Genomic DNA, 15,947 nt, shown 5'->3' on the forward strand with positions numbered 1-15,947 from the left:
ACCGAGGGAATCGCTGTGTCTACCCTTGAATCCAGTCTTAAAACAGACTTTCTTCCAGAACTTGGAGACACTGTACGCAAATCCTGCCATCCCGTCAAAGATGGAATTCCTCGAGGGTAACGGCCTTTGCGATAGCCATGCATCGCCTGGCCTGGCTACACATAGTTGACATGGACCCGAATCTGCAGGACTGTCTGGCGAATCTCCCGTGCTTGGGCAACGAGCTCTTCAACGACTCCATCGAGAAGGCTACCAAACGCCTTTCAGAACATGAACGTTCCTTCGCCTCCTTGGTGAGACCGAAGCCGAAGGCTCCTCCTCCTAAATCATACAAATTGCCACCCTGGCGCTATCCGCGGAAGTCTACATCGGCGTTTTCACGCCCGCCGCCCTGGCATCAGCAGCAGCAGCAGAGGGCCCCCCAAAAGCCTCAGGCCCCTGCAACGTCTAAATCAGCGCCATCTTTTTGACTATCCTGGTTTGAGCATGCCGCCCCTGTTCATCTACGAGCCTTCTCCTCTTCCCATCGGAGGTCGTCTCAGCCTGTTCTGTCACCAGTGGGAGCTGATTACGTCAGACCTTTTGGGTTCTCTCCATCATCCAAGACGGTTATTCCCTTCAGTTCCTGAGGGTTCCTCCAGACCTGCCTCCAAGAGAGTGTCTTTCCAACAGGATGCTACTTCCCCTTCTTCTTCAAGAGGCTTAAACCCTCCTTCGCCTCCGGGTGGTGGAAGAGGTCCCTTTGTGTCAACAGGGCACTGGGTTCTACTCCCGGTACTTTCTAGTCCCCAAAAAGACCGGGGACCTTTGCCCTATCCTGGACCTCAGAGAGTTGAACAAATTTCTGGTCAGGGAGAAGTTCCGCATGCTCTCTCTTCCCACTTTGTATCCCCTGATGGACGAGGGGGATTGGCTATGCTCGCTAGATCTCAAAGAGGCCTACATTCGCATTCCGATTCATCCGGCCTTTCACAGATTTCTAAGATTCCGGGTGGGGAATCTCCATCTACAGTATCGAGTTCTCCCTTTCGTACTCGCATCCTCCCTGAGGGTCTTCCCAAAGTGCCTCGTGGTGGTGGCGGCGGCCCTGCGGACGCAGGATCTTCAAGTGTTCCTGTACCTCGACGACTGGCTCATCAAAGCGTCATTCAGTCCGGAGGTTATTGCAGCGACCCAATGGTCTATTATTCCTTAAGCGTCTGGGTTTCGAGGTAAACTTCCCCAAGTCCCAGTTGTGTCCCTCTCAGTCTCTGCAATTCATCGGAGCGGTGCTGGACATGGTTCGCCTCGGCCTCGACAGGATGCCTTCGTTCTCCTATGCCAGAGGATCTCCCTTCTGTCGACAATTTTGGCCAAGCATATGGTGATCCTACTGGGGCACAAGGCCTCGACTGTTCATGTGACTCCTTTTGCCAGGCTTCATCTCCGAGTTCCTCGGTGTACCCTGGCATCCCAGTGGAGACAGGACCGGGATCCTGCCTCTCAACACATTGCGGTGATTTCCTTTATTGAAACTATCTCTCCGCTGGTGAATGCTTTCTTCCAATCTTTCCAGAGGTTTTCTCTTTCACGCGCCTCCTACGCAGAAGGTCCTTACAACGGACTCTTCTGCGTACGCCTGGGGGGCTCACCTCGACGGTCTACGTACTCAAGGTCTCTGGTCCAGCGCCGATCGTCGCTGTCAAATCAATCTGCTGGAGCTTCGGGCCATTTTCAACGCGCTGAAGGCCATTTGTCATTTGCTTCAGGATCGCGTGGTTCTGGTTCGGACAGACAACCATGTGGCGATTGTATTATTACTGTAGAAGCAATGGTTTCAAGTCCCTACTGTAACAAAAGTAACCAACAAGCAACGGACTTGATAACACTTGGTTATATGGTTATAGAATGAAGCCCTCAGATACCTATGCTGCTATGTAATGGTTAGAGCAGCTTAATACAGGTTGCAAGTTATCTTTCATTGGGCATTCATACCATTTTTTTGAATATTTTATCTATGCTTATTAAAATGCTCAAACAGAAAAACATTCGCGACACTTATTTTATTTATTTTTTTTTTTTAAAGAGTCGCCGATAGTTCTAGCTCAACTCACATGCGACTCTTCAAAAAAAGATAAGTGTCGCGAATGTTCTTCTGTTTGAGCATTTTAATAAGCATAGATAAAATATTCAAAAAAATGGTATGAATGCCCAATGAAAGATAACGTGCCAACCTGTATTAAGCTGCTCTAACCATTACATAGCAGCACAGGTATCTGAGGGTTTCATTCTATAACCATATAACCAAGGGTTATCAAGTCTGTTGCTTGTTGGTTACTTTTGCGATTGTATTATGTCAACAAACAAGGGGATACAGGATCCCTGTCCCTTTGCCAAGAAGCTCTATGGCTCTGGGATTGGGCGATATGGCACAACATCTTCCTCCGAGCGGTCTACATCCAGGGCCAGCGGAACTGCCTGCCAGACAAATTGAGCCGCCTTCTCCAGTCACACGAATGGATGCTATACTCCTCCACTCTGCGGCAGGTGTTTGCTTGATGGGGGACTCCACAGATAGATCTGTTCACCTCCCTCCTCAACCACAAGTTGCCTCGTTTCTGCTCCAGGATTTACTCCCCATCTCGAGGCGGATGCTTTCCTTTTCGATTGGATGGACCTGTTCTCTATGCATTCCCTCCATTCCCTCTGATTCTGAAGACTCTCGTCCAGCTCAAGTCTGTCCGCGCCACCATGATTTTAATAGCTCCTCGGTGGCCCAGGCAACCGTGGTTCTCCCTTCTACTTCGACTCAGTGTCAGGGAGCCTCTGCTTCTGCCTGTGTGTTTCCTTCTCTGCTGTCTCATAATCAAGGTTTGCTGCTGCATCCCAATCTGCAGTCTCTGCACTTAACAGCTTGGTTCCTCTCAACGTGATTCCCTCCTTCCGTTTCTCTCAATTTGTTCAGGATATTCTCGAGGCCTCTCGGAAGAGTTCCACTCGCCAGTTCTACACCCAGAAATGGACTACATTTGCTGCGTGGTGTGCTATGCATCGCATGGAGCCACTGTCTGCCTCCTTGTCTTCCGTGCTGGATTATCTGCTGCACTTGTCTCGGTCTGGTCTCAAAACAACATCTATTCGAGTCCACCTCAGTGCTATTGCTGCTTTTCATCAGCCGCTTGATGGGAAACCGCTTTCACTGCATCTGGTGGTTTCCCGGTTTATGAAAGGTCTTTTCAATGTCCATCCTCCCCTCAAGCCTCCTCTGGTGGTTTGGGATCTGAATGTGGTTCTGGCTCAGTTGATGAAACCTCCCTTTGAGCCCATCGATAAGTCTCTTTTGAAGTATCTCACTTGGAAAGTGGTGTTCCTGATTGCCCTCACGTCTGCTCGCAGAGTCAGTGAGCTGCAGGCTCTGGTTGCGGACCCGCCTTTTTACTGTTTTTCATCATGACAAGGTGGTCCTTCGTACTTATCCTAAGTACTTGCCTAAAGTGGTTTCGGATTTCCACCTCAACCAATCCATTGTTCTTCCTATGTTTTTTCCTAAGCCTCATTCTCATCCTGGAGAAGTGGCGCTACACACTCTTGACTGTAAGAGGGCATTGGCTTTCTACCTGCAACGCACTCAAGCTCATCGGATGGCTCCTCAACTCTTCATATCGTTTGATCCAAATCGGTTGGGGCGTCCTGTCTCCAAGCGCACCTTGTCCAACTGGTTAGCTGCTTGTATTTCCTTCTGCTACACTCAGGCTGGTCTCCCGCTGCAGGGTCGGGTCACGGGGCATAAAGTCAGAGAGATGGCGGCGTCTGTTGCTTTCCTCGGGTCCACGCCTGTTAAGGAGATCTGCAAGGCCGCCACTTGGTCCTCAGTTCATTCCTTCACCTCACACTACTGTCTGGATACTTTTTCCAGACGCGACGGCCAGTTTGGCCAGTCAGTTTTGCGTTATCTGTTCTCCTAAATTGCCAACTCTCCCTCTGTCCCATTCTGGTTAGCTTGGAGGTCACCCACATGTAGAGAATATGCTGCCTGCTTGTCCTGGGATAAAGCACAGTTACTTACAGCAGGTGTTATCCAGGGACAGCAGGCAGATATTCTCGCAAACCCCTCCCCCCCCCCCCCCGACCTCCCCTGGTTGGCTTCTTTGCTAGCTATCTGAACTGAGGCCAGGCTGAGGAGATGCGTCCCTTAGCTGAGCGGGAAGGCGCATGCGCGGTGCAGCACTAGCAAACTTTAAGATCTTCAATCAAGTTTGCTTGAAAAGCTGTCCGCGACCGGGCTCCGTGGATGACATCACACATGTACAGAATATCTGCCTGCTGTCCCTGGATAACACCTGTTATGGTAAGTAACTATGCTTTCTTGTACAATCCCTCTGTAGTCTGGATGGTAGGGTGTTGTGTATCTTATCCAGCCAAAATCTGTAGGAATCTCAAATAACAAACTTGAGCCCCTCCCCCTGAGTCCATCTCCTGAGGCATGCTCCTTGAAGTCCAGTTTTGTATTCCTACAGCCAAACTGTAGGAGCTCTTCTCTTCTGCTCGTGTCAGGCCATTTAAGATAAGTGTTCTTCTGTTATGCTTGCTGTGGTTTCCAATTGATTACGGTATATACATTCAGTCTTTTGTGGCAGCAAGATTACTGTGATTGGTGGTATAATTTTTTTTCAATTAAGTTTTTTGAAAACACATAAATTGTGTCACAGAATGTTGATTATTTATTTAAAAAAAAAAAATTGTAACAAATAATTTTTCACATTCTGGAATCACAAGGTTTTTGACCTATGATAAGACCTTTACCCCAGTACGTCGTCATTGCAAAAACTCCGTTTTTTTGACAAAAGGGGAAGTTGAGGTCTTTTCTCCTCGTGCCCATTGATATTATTTTCACTGTGTTTATTTTGTAGTGATTACACAGTAGTTCTCCCTTTTGATTTGATCTTTGTGAATTCAGCAGTTTTTGTCATGCAAAAATAACAGTTTGAGTGATTTATTGGTTCATGCCACAGTTTGAGTGATGATTTGTTGATTCATGCCACACCATGGTACAGCAAAAGGCATCTTCTTCAGTTTCCCATTCGGCCACTGTAAATCCGGAATAGCAGACAGTGCAGCACATATGAGGTGCTCACGTTTTATCTTGGTTGCCAACTTTACAGCCAAAATAATGCTTGTATGCACTTTGAAGTCTGCTGGACATTCTTTTGCTGATTTTGTGCAGTAAATTGTCCGCAGACACATAACATAAGTTATCAGGATGATTAACACAACCTCATCTGTTCATAATTATATCTTGGACAAAAACAAACAAAATATAAAAATTCACAGGTAGAAAAAGCGACAATCACTTTTTAGTATAAAATTTCAAATTATGTGATCGATGAGCTGTGTTAAAATGCAATATTGTGTTTCAGTAACAGTAAAATAACAATGCTTCACAGTAGTTTGTATTTATATCATTTTTTGTCAATAATGCTAACGCATAACTTAAAAACAGGATGTAATAGACAAAAACTGTTTTCAGATTTAGAGTCAGCATGTGGCCCTTGTTAAGGTACAGGTGACAGAACTCCAGTAGCAAAATGCTTCTTGACCAGTGTTATTCACACTATCCAGGGTATCTACTTTGTTGCAGATTTTTGTATCATCCACAAAGGCAAATCTTAACAGTCAGCCCTACAGCAATATCACTTACAAAAATGTTAAACAAACCCAGGAGCCAAGCCTTGAGGCACACCACTGGTAACATCCCTTTCCTCAGAGCAATCTCAATTGACCACTACCCTCTGTCACCTTCTACTCAACCAATTCTGATTTTGTCTGTCACACTGGGGCTCATCTCAAAGCCACTCAGTTTATTTATTAGATGCGTATGTGGAACACTGTCAAAGGCTTTTATAAAATCTACTGTATATACACTACATCTAGCACATTCCCAATATCCAATTCTCTGGTCACCCAGTCAAATAAATTGATCAGATTTGTCTGACCAGACCTGCCTCTAGTGAATCCATGTTGCCTCAGGTCCTGTAATACACAGGATTCCAGAAACATCACTGTTCTCTTGTTTTTAAAAGCATTTCCATTAATTTGCTTACCACAGAAGTCAGACTTACCGACCTGTAGTTCCCTATTTAATTCCTTCCACTTTGTGGAGAGGGACCACATCCATCCTTTTCTAGTCGTCTGGTACTACTCCTGACTAAAGAAGCATTGAAAAGGTCAGCCATCAGAGTTGCCAGAACTTCCCCTAAGTTCCTTTAGTACCCTCGGATGTACACCATTCAGCTTTTGTTCACCTTCAGCTTAGCTAGTTTCTCATGAACACAATCCTTAGAAAATAGATCAGGGTCTCCATCCCTATTTGTGTTTGTCTTCTGCAGACCTGCTCCCAGCGCTTCAGCTGTGAACACAGAACAGAAATATTTGTTAAGCCATTCAGCCTTATCTTTATCAGCTTCCAGTGCAGGTGATTGAGGCAAACAGTATGCCAGACTTTAAGAACAAATGGGATACCTATGTGGGATCCCTACGAGGGTCGAGTTAAGGAAATTGGGTCATTAGGACATAGACAAGGGGATGGGTCAGAAGAGTGGGCAGACTTGATGGGCTATAGCCCTTTACTGCCATCATCTTCTATGTTTCACATTTGATTTTCACAGTGCCACTTTTTCCACATCTGCCTATCACTAATACTCCTTAAAAAATATATATATATATTCTTGTTCCCACATTTTGCCTTGCTGGTTATTTTTTTTTCTATTTGCATCTTTGTTTTTCTGACTACTTGACTAGCCTCTCTTAACTTTTTTCCAGGTATTTTAGCCTGTCTTCCTCTTTCTGCGTTTTTTTGTAATTTATATCCAACTTCTTTTTTCCTTAACTTCAGCTACTGCTTTTGAGGACCCAAGTAGCCTTCTTTTCCTCTTACTTTTTACTTACTTTTCTACATGCATAATTATCTCAAGAGGTACTAAACCTTTTCAATAAAAGGAAAAAAAAGTGCAACTTGTTTTGTTTTAGAATCTCAAAAATTCAATCAATCAAAAATTCTATTTCTGTGCAATAGAACTTGCTTTTTTAGATAAGACCTTATTTGTTTCAGCCTCTGCCTTAGGGCACAAATTGAATTTTTATTTATGGCCTCGCAAGGAGAGATTAATAAATTCTTAATGCAAGGGTTGATGCCTTCCTAGAGAACTTCCAATAGTGCTAAAACAATTCCTTACTGCTCTCTACCTCCCCCTTCCCTCTCCACAGTGAGATTTTTCAGGAGCATGTATGATTTGCATAGCTTAGAGGCAGTGAGTACAAATGTTCTCTCTGTTAGGGCTATCCCAAAAATCTCTGGCTAGGAGAAGGGGTGGCTCAGTCTTCTACTGAGCTTGACTCTCACAACTTTGGGGAGGGTGGTGCAGGCTTTGCCCATTCTAGTACACTGGAGATACTGTTGCTGATTATCCATAGAATTCGGTAAGCATATAATTTACCATATGAAAGTAGCCTTCCCAGTTAAGGAAAAAATCTTGGAAACTATTTTCTGGTGTGTCTTGAGTAGATCAGTATTTCAATCATGTCCTGGAGGTATATCTAGCCAGTCAAGTTTTAGTATATCAGTAATAGTTTTACATGAGATAATTATACATGCAGGGATCTCTCTTGCATATCCTGAAAACTTGAGGAGCACGATGTGCTTCAGTACAGGATTCAGAAATGCTAGACTAGATTTACGTGCTATTTTTAAAAGAAATGTTTGTACAGTCCTGCATATCTCCACTACTACCTTAGGAAGTCTGCGTTAAAACATATATCTCAGTCATAATTGCTTGAGGCATAAGAAATGTTTTAGTAGTAGGTGAAGCCTGAAATTCAACTATACTGCTGCCTTTTTTCTTTTTTTTAAATAAAGTTGCTGAGTCAAGAGGAAAAAGAGAGATATACTGAGATTGCACGCACTTGGAAAGCAGAACAGGATAAGGCCTCAAAATCGAATCCAGCATCTAATCAGGTAAGAGGTAACCTGATTGCTCCAATAAGATAGGGAGTGGAGAGGGATGTAGAACCCATTCATTCTGGAATGCTTCACAATGAAAGCAAAACTTGAACCTTGCATGGCATCTGTGTGCTTGCTGTTTATATCTGTGAATGTTGTACATGCTGTTTCAGCTAGTCTTGGGAAGCATCTATCCAGAGCTGGGTCATGGAAGATTTTGTCTAGTCTGGGGGAAGGCAACCACGGCCATCAAGGGCCACAATCCAATTGTATTTTCAAGATTTTCATAATGGAATCAATTGTAAGGATTTTCATTGTGGAAATCTAAAAACACGACTGGTTTGTGGCCCTCAAGGACTGTGGTTGCCTACCCTGATCTAGTTTTGACCACAAAAAAAGCTACTTCTATATTCTTTGTCCCTGGAAAACTTCAACAGGTCTTTCCAGTAGAGAATGCCACAGTGACAGAATTCATCACTGTTCCCATCCCCACAGATAACCGCGGGAAACCATCCAGTGTCATTCTCATATCTCAACCTCGGTCCTTCAACACCAGCATTCTTTAATGCAAGGCTTGAGGGTTAGTGGTTTTTCCCATTCATACTCTGATTCTTCCCTCTCCTTAAAGAATGACATGGGGATGGTTTCTCGCAGTTGACCATGGGGACGGGGACGCTGATGAATTCTGTTACCATATCTTTCTCTACTTTCCAGTACAACATGGATGGAATGCTGAACCATAGGGTTGTCCATGGCTGTTCACAAGCATTCTACAGAATATGTTAATTGCAGCTTTTCAGCCCCTCTTCCTTCTCCCCAGTCTCTACTGCCTCCTTCTGTTCTTTTTGAAGGCATGAAGGTGGTGTGCTGATTTGCTCTCTATTTATTACTATCAGATCACCCGGCGTTGCCCAGATATTTATTTATCCAGGTATTTTATTTATTTTGTGAACATCTTAATTTTTAGCAGCAAGAATGGCCCTCTCTATGGGGCTGAACGTGGACTTAAACGGCATCGGGAATGTCGGTATTCTTTTCAGCGACCCCAAAATCTATGGATTAGACATTAATAAGTGTATTATTTTTACATGTCACCCCCTTCCCACCCCCATAGTATTTGTTCCCAGATAGTAAGTGATATGTATACCAAGTTTGGTTGAAATTGCTCCATGCGTTTGAGTTATGCTGGAACTACATACACACATTCAATTTTAGATAGATAGATAGATTTTGGGGTTTTATTTTGGTTGTTTACGGTTTTTGCGCAGCTTAAGGAGCTGCTGTATTTGCTCAGAGAGGAGCCGACTTTAGCCTGCAGCTGAATCCTTTGAGAACCTGCAGCTGAATCCTTTGAGAACCTGTGCAGCCAGCCTGCTGAAGATTTGTGCAGCTCAGGATTCTGGGCCCTCTGAATTTGCTCACTTTCTTGACTTGGTCAGGAGCTTGAGGGCAGGCTGTTGTGCATCAGTAGTGTCCTTTGGGGTGCTCACAGTGCCAGCTGCGATACCATGGCAGTGGCTTGTGTCAACAGGCAGGGAGGCACCAGGAGCACCTGCACGCTATCTCTGTGGTACATGTTACTAGTGTGGACAATGTTCAAGTGGATTACCCCAGCAGACAGACATTAGACCCCAGAGATTATATGTTGTCTCTGAAAGCATTCCAGGCCAGTGTGAGAAGATGGGGGTCATCCAACGTTTGATCTCATGGCAACTGCAAATAACAAAAAGGCGGATCAGTTCTTCAGTCGCAGATACAAACCCAGAAGTGCAGAGCTAGATGTCCTGGTTCAACCATGGCCAGAGACTGGCCCGTGATAGGCAGAGTGATCCACTGAATAACTCATCACCCTGGAAGAGTGGCGCCTGTTAAATGTGGATCTCATATGACTACAAAAGGAGCAAAGTCTCAAACTCCAAGTTTATCCAAACTTACTCTGGCATGGCTCTGAGTGCGTAGCATTAGTTCAAAAATGATGCTCTGAAGTAGTCATTGGTACTCTACTTAGAGCCAAAAGGCCGACGGTTTCAGCATATGCTAAGGCATGGGAGACGTTTCAGCGCTGGTGTAGCATAGAACAGTTAGAGCCGGGCAATGCCTCCATCTCGTCCGTACTGGCGTTCCTACAAGAGGGCCTTGACAAGGGAGTGGCAGTGATGTCCCTTAAGAGTTCAAGTAGCAGGACTCTTGTTTCCGGGGCAAAGGGAGGAGAGCTTCCCTAGCAGCTCACCCAGACGTAGCCAGGTTCCTGAAGGGTTCCCTGAGACTATGGCCTCCGATTGGAGAACTGTTTCCATCCTGGAATCTTAATATAGTCTTACAAGTACTCGACAGAGCCCTGTATGATCCCTTTCAGGAAATTTCCCTCATGGATCTGATGGTCAAAGCAGTCTTCTTGGTGGCAATTATTTATGCCTGGAGAGTCTCAGAATTGCAGGTCCTGTCGTGCAGTGAGCCATTTCTCCGGTTCACAGAAGCAGGAGGACTTTGCAGATGGTTCCCTCCTTTTTGTTGAAGGTTGTTGAACCTGGCTATTCTCAAAACTGTAACACTTCCCCCCTCTTAGGCCTCTCCCACCATCCCCACCCTTTTACACCTAACTCTTAAACCCTCCACTGGAGTTCCTCTCTCATCCTATTTCCTGTAAACCGTGCTGCGCTCTGCATCTACGGAGATGGTGCGAGTCTGTGAACCAGTCTGTGATATATTTGGACTTCAGCAAAGCTTTTGATAGCGTCCCACACCGCAGGCTGTTGAACAAACTAAAATCAATGGGATTGGGGGATACATTCACTACATGGGTAAAGGATTGGCTAGATGGTAGGATTCAAAGGGTGATGGTAAACGGTACCCCCTCCAAAACGTCAGCTGTGACGAGTGGAGTACCTCAGGGCTCCGTCTTAGGGCCGATTCTATTCAATTTATTCATAGGAGATTTGACCCAAGGGCTTAGAGGAAAAGTATCACTGTTTGCCGACGACGCCAAACTATGCAACATAGTAGGCAAAAGCAGTGTGCCTGACTTTGACGCAGGACCTACGGCAGTTGGAACAGTGGTCATCAACTTGGCAGCTATGCTTCAATGCTAAAAAATGTAAAGTAATGCACCTAGGCAAAAAAAATCCACATAGAACTTACACACTAAATGGTGAAACCTTGTCCAGGACCACGATAGAACGTGATTTAGGAGTGATCATTAGCGATGATATGAAGGCTGCCAATCAGGTGGAGAAGGCTTCGTCCAGGGCAAGACAAATGATGGGCTGCATCCGTAGGGGTTTTGTCAGCAGAAAACCTGAAGTCATAATGCCACTGTACAGATCCATGGTGAGACCTCATCTTGAGTATTGTGTTCAATTCTGGAGACCACACTACCGGAAAGATGTGTTGAGAATTGAATCGGTTCAGCGAATGGCTACCAGGATGGTCTTGGGGCTCAGGGATCTCGCGTATGAAGAAAGACTAAAAAAACTGCGGATGTACTCGCTGGAGGAGCGAAGAGAGAGGGGGGACATGATTGAGACCTTTAAGTATATCACGGGGCGTATAGAGATGAAAGATGATATCTTCAGTCTTACATGGCCCTCGATTACCAGAGGACACTTGCTGAAAATCAGGGGAAGGAAATTTCAAGGTGATGCTAGAAAGTACTTCTTCACCGAAAGGGTGGTCGATCATTGGAACGAGCTGCCTCAGCAGGTGATTGAGGCCAACAGCGTGTCAGATTTTAAGAGAAAATGGGATATTCACATGGGATCAATAGGGGAGTAAAAGTCAGGGAGAGGGTCATTGGTATGGGCAGACTCGATGGGCTATAGCCCTTTTCTGCCGTCAATTTCTATGTTTCTATATAAACCCAAGGTTTAGTTTAGTTTAGTTGTTTTGGCGTTCCATGTCAACCAAGAAGTTTAGATTGCTAGCATTTTACCCTACAGGGTCCAAGAAAAAAGACAAATGTACTTTTTAAAGGTTTTGGCCGTCAGAAGAGTTCTATTGCATTATCTGGAGGTGACCAATCAGTTTGCAATCAGTTTGGTTAGCAGATTATCTGAGAGATAAATCGGGTGAGATGAGGCAGCCCCGCTTCCAAAGCTATCGCCTCTACATACATCGGTTACAGCAAGCAGTCACCTATCTCATTGAAGGTGAGTTCAGCAAGAGGAGTAGTCTCTTTATGGGTGGCAGCCAGGGTGATTCCTCTTCAGGAGATTTGTAGGTCGGTGACCTGGTCTTCCCTTCATACTTAAGTTCTACAGGGTGAACATAGCAGCATAGGAGGATGCCGCTTTTGGGTCCTCAGTACTATGTGCAGGCTCAGCATATATTCATTGTTCCTCTCAAAAGCTTGTTACAGTTTTCACTACATTACTGTTTGTTCAGTGATCGTTTTTAAAATTTGTCTGAGCAGATCAGACATTTGGTGTCGAGCAATTTCCTGTATCCCTCCTTCTGTTTTCTTCTGTAGAGCAGTTGCCAGCTTTGGTACAAACTGAAGGGGTCAACAGAGACTGGCGAGAAGGAGCTGAAATGCTGTGATTGACATCTGCAGCATGCTCATGAGCAGGCATGGACAACCCTATGGTTCAGTATACCATCCCTATCTACTGGAAGAGATATTATCAAGGTAAGAACCTAATCTCTCTTTTTGTTATAATAAGCCAAAGATGAGTTGAGCATACAAAGAGGAGGAAGCAAGGTATTATAGAATGGGTTCCTTAGCCTCCCTGTAGACTGCTTGGATTGGATAAGAGGGACTAAGACAATTAGTAGTTAAGATCTAATTTCTTCTTACTCTGTTCTCTCTTCCTCACAGCAAATGACTACAATGACATCCTTGGGAGCAATGTCACTGAATACAGCAGCCAATTCCACAGAACCAGGGAGGACTAGTGAACAGTTTGGATTACGGCCATATCCTAGTATGAATGCATTCTGACTTGTTGCACTTTATTGAAGTGTTCTATTTGCCCATCCTCACACCATCGCCTAAAAAAAATGGGGATGAGTAAGAATGTTTATGCATGCATGTTTTATAAGCATGACTGTGGTCTGCATGTCTTTTCCTCTTTATCTTGTTTTATAATGTGCTTTCCAGTTCAAAATGAACAGGATTCTTGACCAATGGGTTATTCTCCTTTACCTGTGAGTTGTTGCAGAAGGAATCATCCACAGCTTTTTAGCTCTGCATCTTTGTGTCAGAGGATGGTGCCCCATCTCCTTGTTTGTTTTTTTCTTCGGGTGCCAGCTGTGTCCGCCCCCCCCCCCCTCCTTGAAGATGAGTGAGGAACTAGTGGAGTCAAGGGTATCAGGCTCTTGGAGCCTGTCTAAAAGGCAGTATAAAGAGACAAGCAGCTGGAGGGTCTTGTATGCTCTGAGGCAGAAATCCTCTCTGTTGTCCAGCTGCAGTGTGAGCTGATGCAGGCACAGCACCAGGCAGTTCTGTGAATACAGTCTATTACTGTCTATGGGAAACTTCAGGGTGGTTCAAGTACTGGATATTTGCCCCATATCCAAAAACCCCTTTTCTGAATTTTTGATGCATTTTATCTGGTTCCCCTAGGACAGGGGTAGGCAATTCCGGTCCTCGAGAGCCAGAGACAAGTCAGGTTTTCAGGATATCCACCAATAATATGTATGAGATGGATTTGCATGCACTGCCTCCTTGAGATGCAAATCTATCTCATGTATATTTATTGTGGATATCCTGAAAACCTGACCTAGCTCCTACTCTGGAGGACCGGAATTGCCTACCCCTGCCCTTGGCGGTTCTGGTGCCAAAACGGAACAGCGTTGGAGACAAGAATAGTCAGGATAATTTTGGCCTTCTGTCATATGTTTTGGTGCCAAAACAGTGCTGCAATAGCCATCTTGGATTTCTTTTTTATTTTAAAAGCCTCTATCTGATTCAGAATACCTCAGTTTTACTAAGTAATAGGTGTGTCATTCTGGACAGTAGGGTATTCTCCCCATGCCTGCGAGTCATACAGAATGAAAACAATTCCAGGTTTTCAACTCCTCCTCCTTCTCCAGAGGGCTCTACTGCTCCCTTCAGTTTTTCCTTGTGCACGTGAGCTAGAAGGTATCTTTCTAATCTGCCCTGTATATTTCTTTTATTATTTTCAGGGGTTTTTCATATTTTTTTGTGACAATCGGTGCCCCAGAGTTCCCTGGTGAGGGGACAACTCTACATGCTTGGAGAAGAAGTAGTCTTGGATCTGTAGCCAACAGGTTAATCCCTTGGGGACCTGTTTGGCCAGCCTGCAGAAACTATTGTGGAGCTCGGGGTCTGTATTCCTAGTAGCTTAACTCATCTACTGAATCACAGGGGCTTGATCACAGGCTGTTAGGCATCTGCAGGAGGCTCTTCAGGGTGCCAGGTGCAATTTTGCCTCCTCCCCCCACTCACCTTCGCGTTTGGGGGTTGAGGTTTGGTCCAATTGGCAGCCCGAAGATCTCTGTGTTTGGAGGACTGGCTGATTGAGGCAAGGATTCTTCCCTAGCAACAGCAGCAGATGAATCCAGAGACCAATGGGATAGCACACATCTACCAGCAGGCGGAGATAGAGAAACTGATTAACAGGTGGTCCTATTGGCTGGCACTCCTCCTGTATCTCCAGTATTCTTTATCTCCCAGCAGGAAATGGTCGCTATTCAACTAGCTCCTGAATTCTGGCTGTGACTGGAACTTTATTTTCTCCTGTTGAGATTTCTCTTCAGCGAGATTGCCATTCTGTTTCTCCTGTTGAGATTTTCTCTTCAGTGAGTCAGGGGTGTCTGGCTGAACGATGCCGGCTTTAGGGGTTACACCTGGGCCCCCCCAGGTCCCTGCCTCACCCTCCCTCCATTGCTAGAGGGTCTGACTGGGTCTCAATTTTTTTCTTCTTTCCCTTCTCTGTTAAAAAAAAAAAAAAAGAGACCACAGTTGCTACATTCTGCCCTGTTATTGCTGCACTACTAGCTCTAACTGGCTTCAACCGGCCCTAACAACAAGCTTGTGAGTATGTCTGGTTTTTACTGTTGTTTGAACTTCAGGTTCTGTTTGGGAGTCTTAGTACTGTGGGTTCGGTCATCGTACATTTAAGGAATGGATATTTTATTGAGGCTATTTTATGACTAGAAATCCGTTGAGGGAGCTGGGACTTTCCCGCTCTTTGCATGCAGGCGCTTGGTTTCCTTGTTGGTTACAGCGCGGCAGTAGCGGTGCGATTTCATGCTCGCTCTTGTTCTCCTTGTTGGGTTTCAGTGCAGCAGTAGTAGTCCTGTTTATTCTGAGGCTCTCTTTCATCAGTGTTTTTCACGGCCATGTGCAGGTGCCGGTTTATAGCAGCGCGCATGAGATGGGACATGTTTTTTCTGGCGCTGTGGGTGGCACCGCACCATTTTTCTGGTTATTCCCCAAGTCTGATTTTCTTTCTATGCATGCCGCGGCAGGGTAAATTTTGCGGGGCTTGAATCCGACTATGTTTCTAGGAGCGTTGAAGCAGTGGCCACGTGTCAGCGAGAATCAGGCGTGCGCTTGGGTCTCCGGCGATGGCAGGAGAGCTGCAGCATTCCAGTAGTTTATTTACAGCTGACTTTGGTCAGGATATGCCGCGGCTTCTCTCCTTTCCAGTTCAGACAAGTTATTTGTGTTTCACCAGCTTTGGGACAAACTTAGGCAGATTTATATGTCTATGGCTCTGTTCCTGCTGTATTCCCTTGAAGGAAGCTACTAGTTTAATCGGACTCTGGGGTTAGCACTCAAGGGGATTACCAGAGAGACTCTGACCTGTGCTAGGTCACCCATTCTCGGTTTGTCTCCGGACTGGGTCGACATACGGCACCTCACGGCACAGTGAGATCAGCAGTAAGATAGTGCCCTGTATTTCACACGGGTATCTCATTGTCTCTCTTGGTGTCCCTGCAGATTGAGCCTTTGTCTGTTGGTAACTGTCCTTCTTATTTGGGCCTCTGTGCTGCGCTGCATGTGTCT

The 15,947-nt window shown here is 45.3% G+C and overlaps 1 protein-coding gene across 1 annotated transcript in view; it reads left to right on the top strand.

Moving 5' to 3' along the window:
- MAEL (maelstrom spermatogenic transposon silencer) overlaps nucleotides 1–15,947 on the top strand; it is a 112,109-nt gene that overhangs the window by 19,125 nt on the left and 77,037 nt on the right. Inside the window, exons 2-3 of the mRNA XM_033943345.1 lie at nucleotides 7,892–7,990; nucleotides 12,789–12,894. Coding sequence (XP_033799236.1) covers nucleotides 7,892–7,990; nucleotides 12,789–12,894 — 205 coding nt within the window. The remainder of the gene's footprint in view (nucleotides 1–7,891; nucleotides 7,991–12,788; nucleotides 12,895–15,947) is intronic.

The sequence above is a fragment of the Geotrypetes seraphini genome, chromosome 4, assembly GCF_902459505.1.
Source record: "Geotrypetes seraphini chromosome 4, aGeoSer1.1, whole genome shotgun sequence".
NCBI lineage: Eukaryota > Metazoa > Chordata > Amphibia > Gymnophiona > Dermophiidae > Geotrypetes > Geotrypetes seraphini.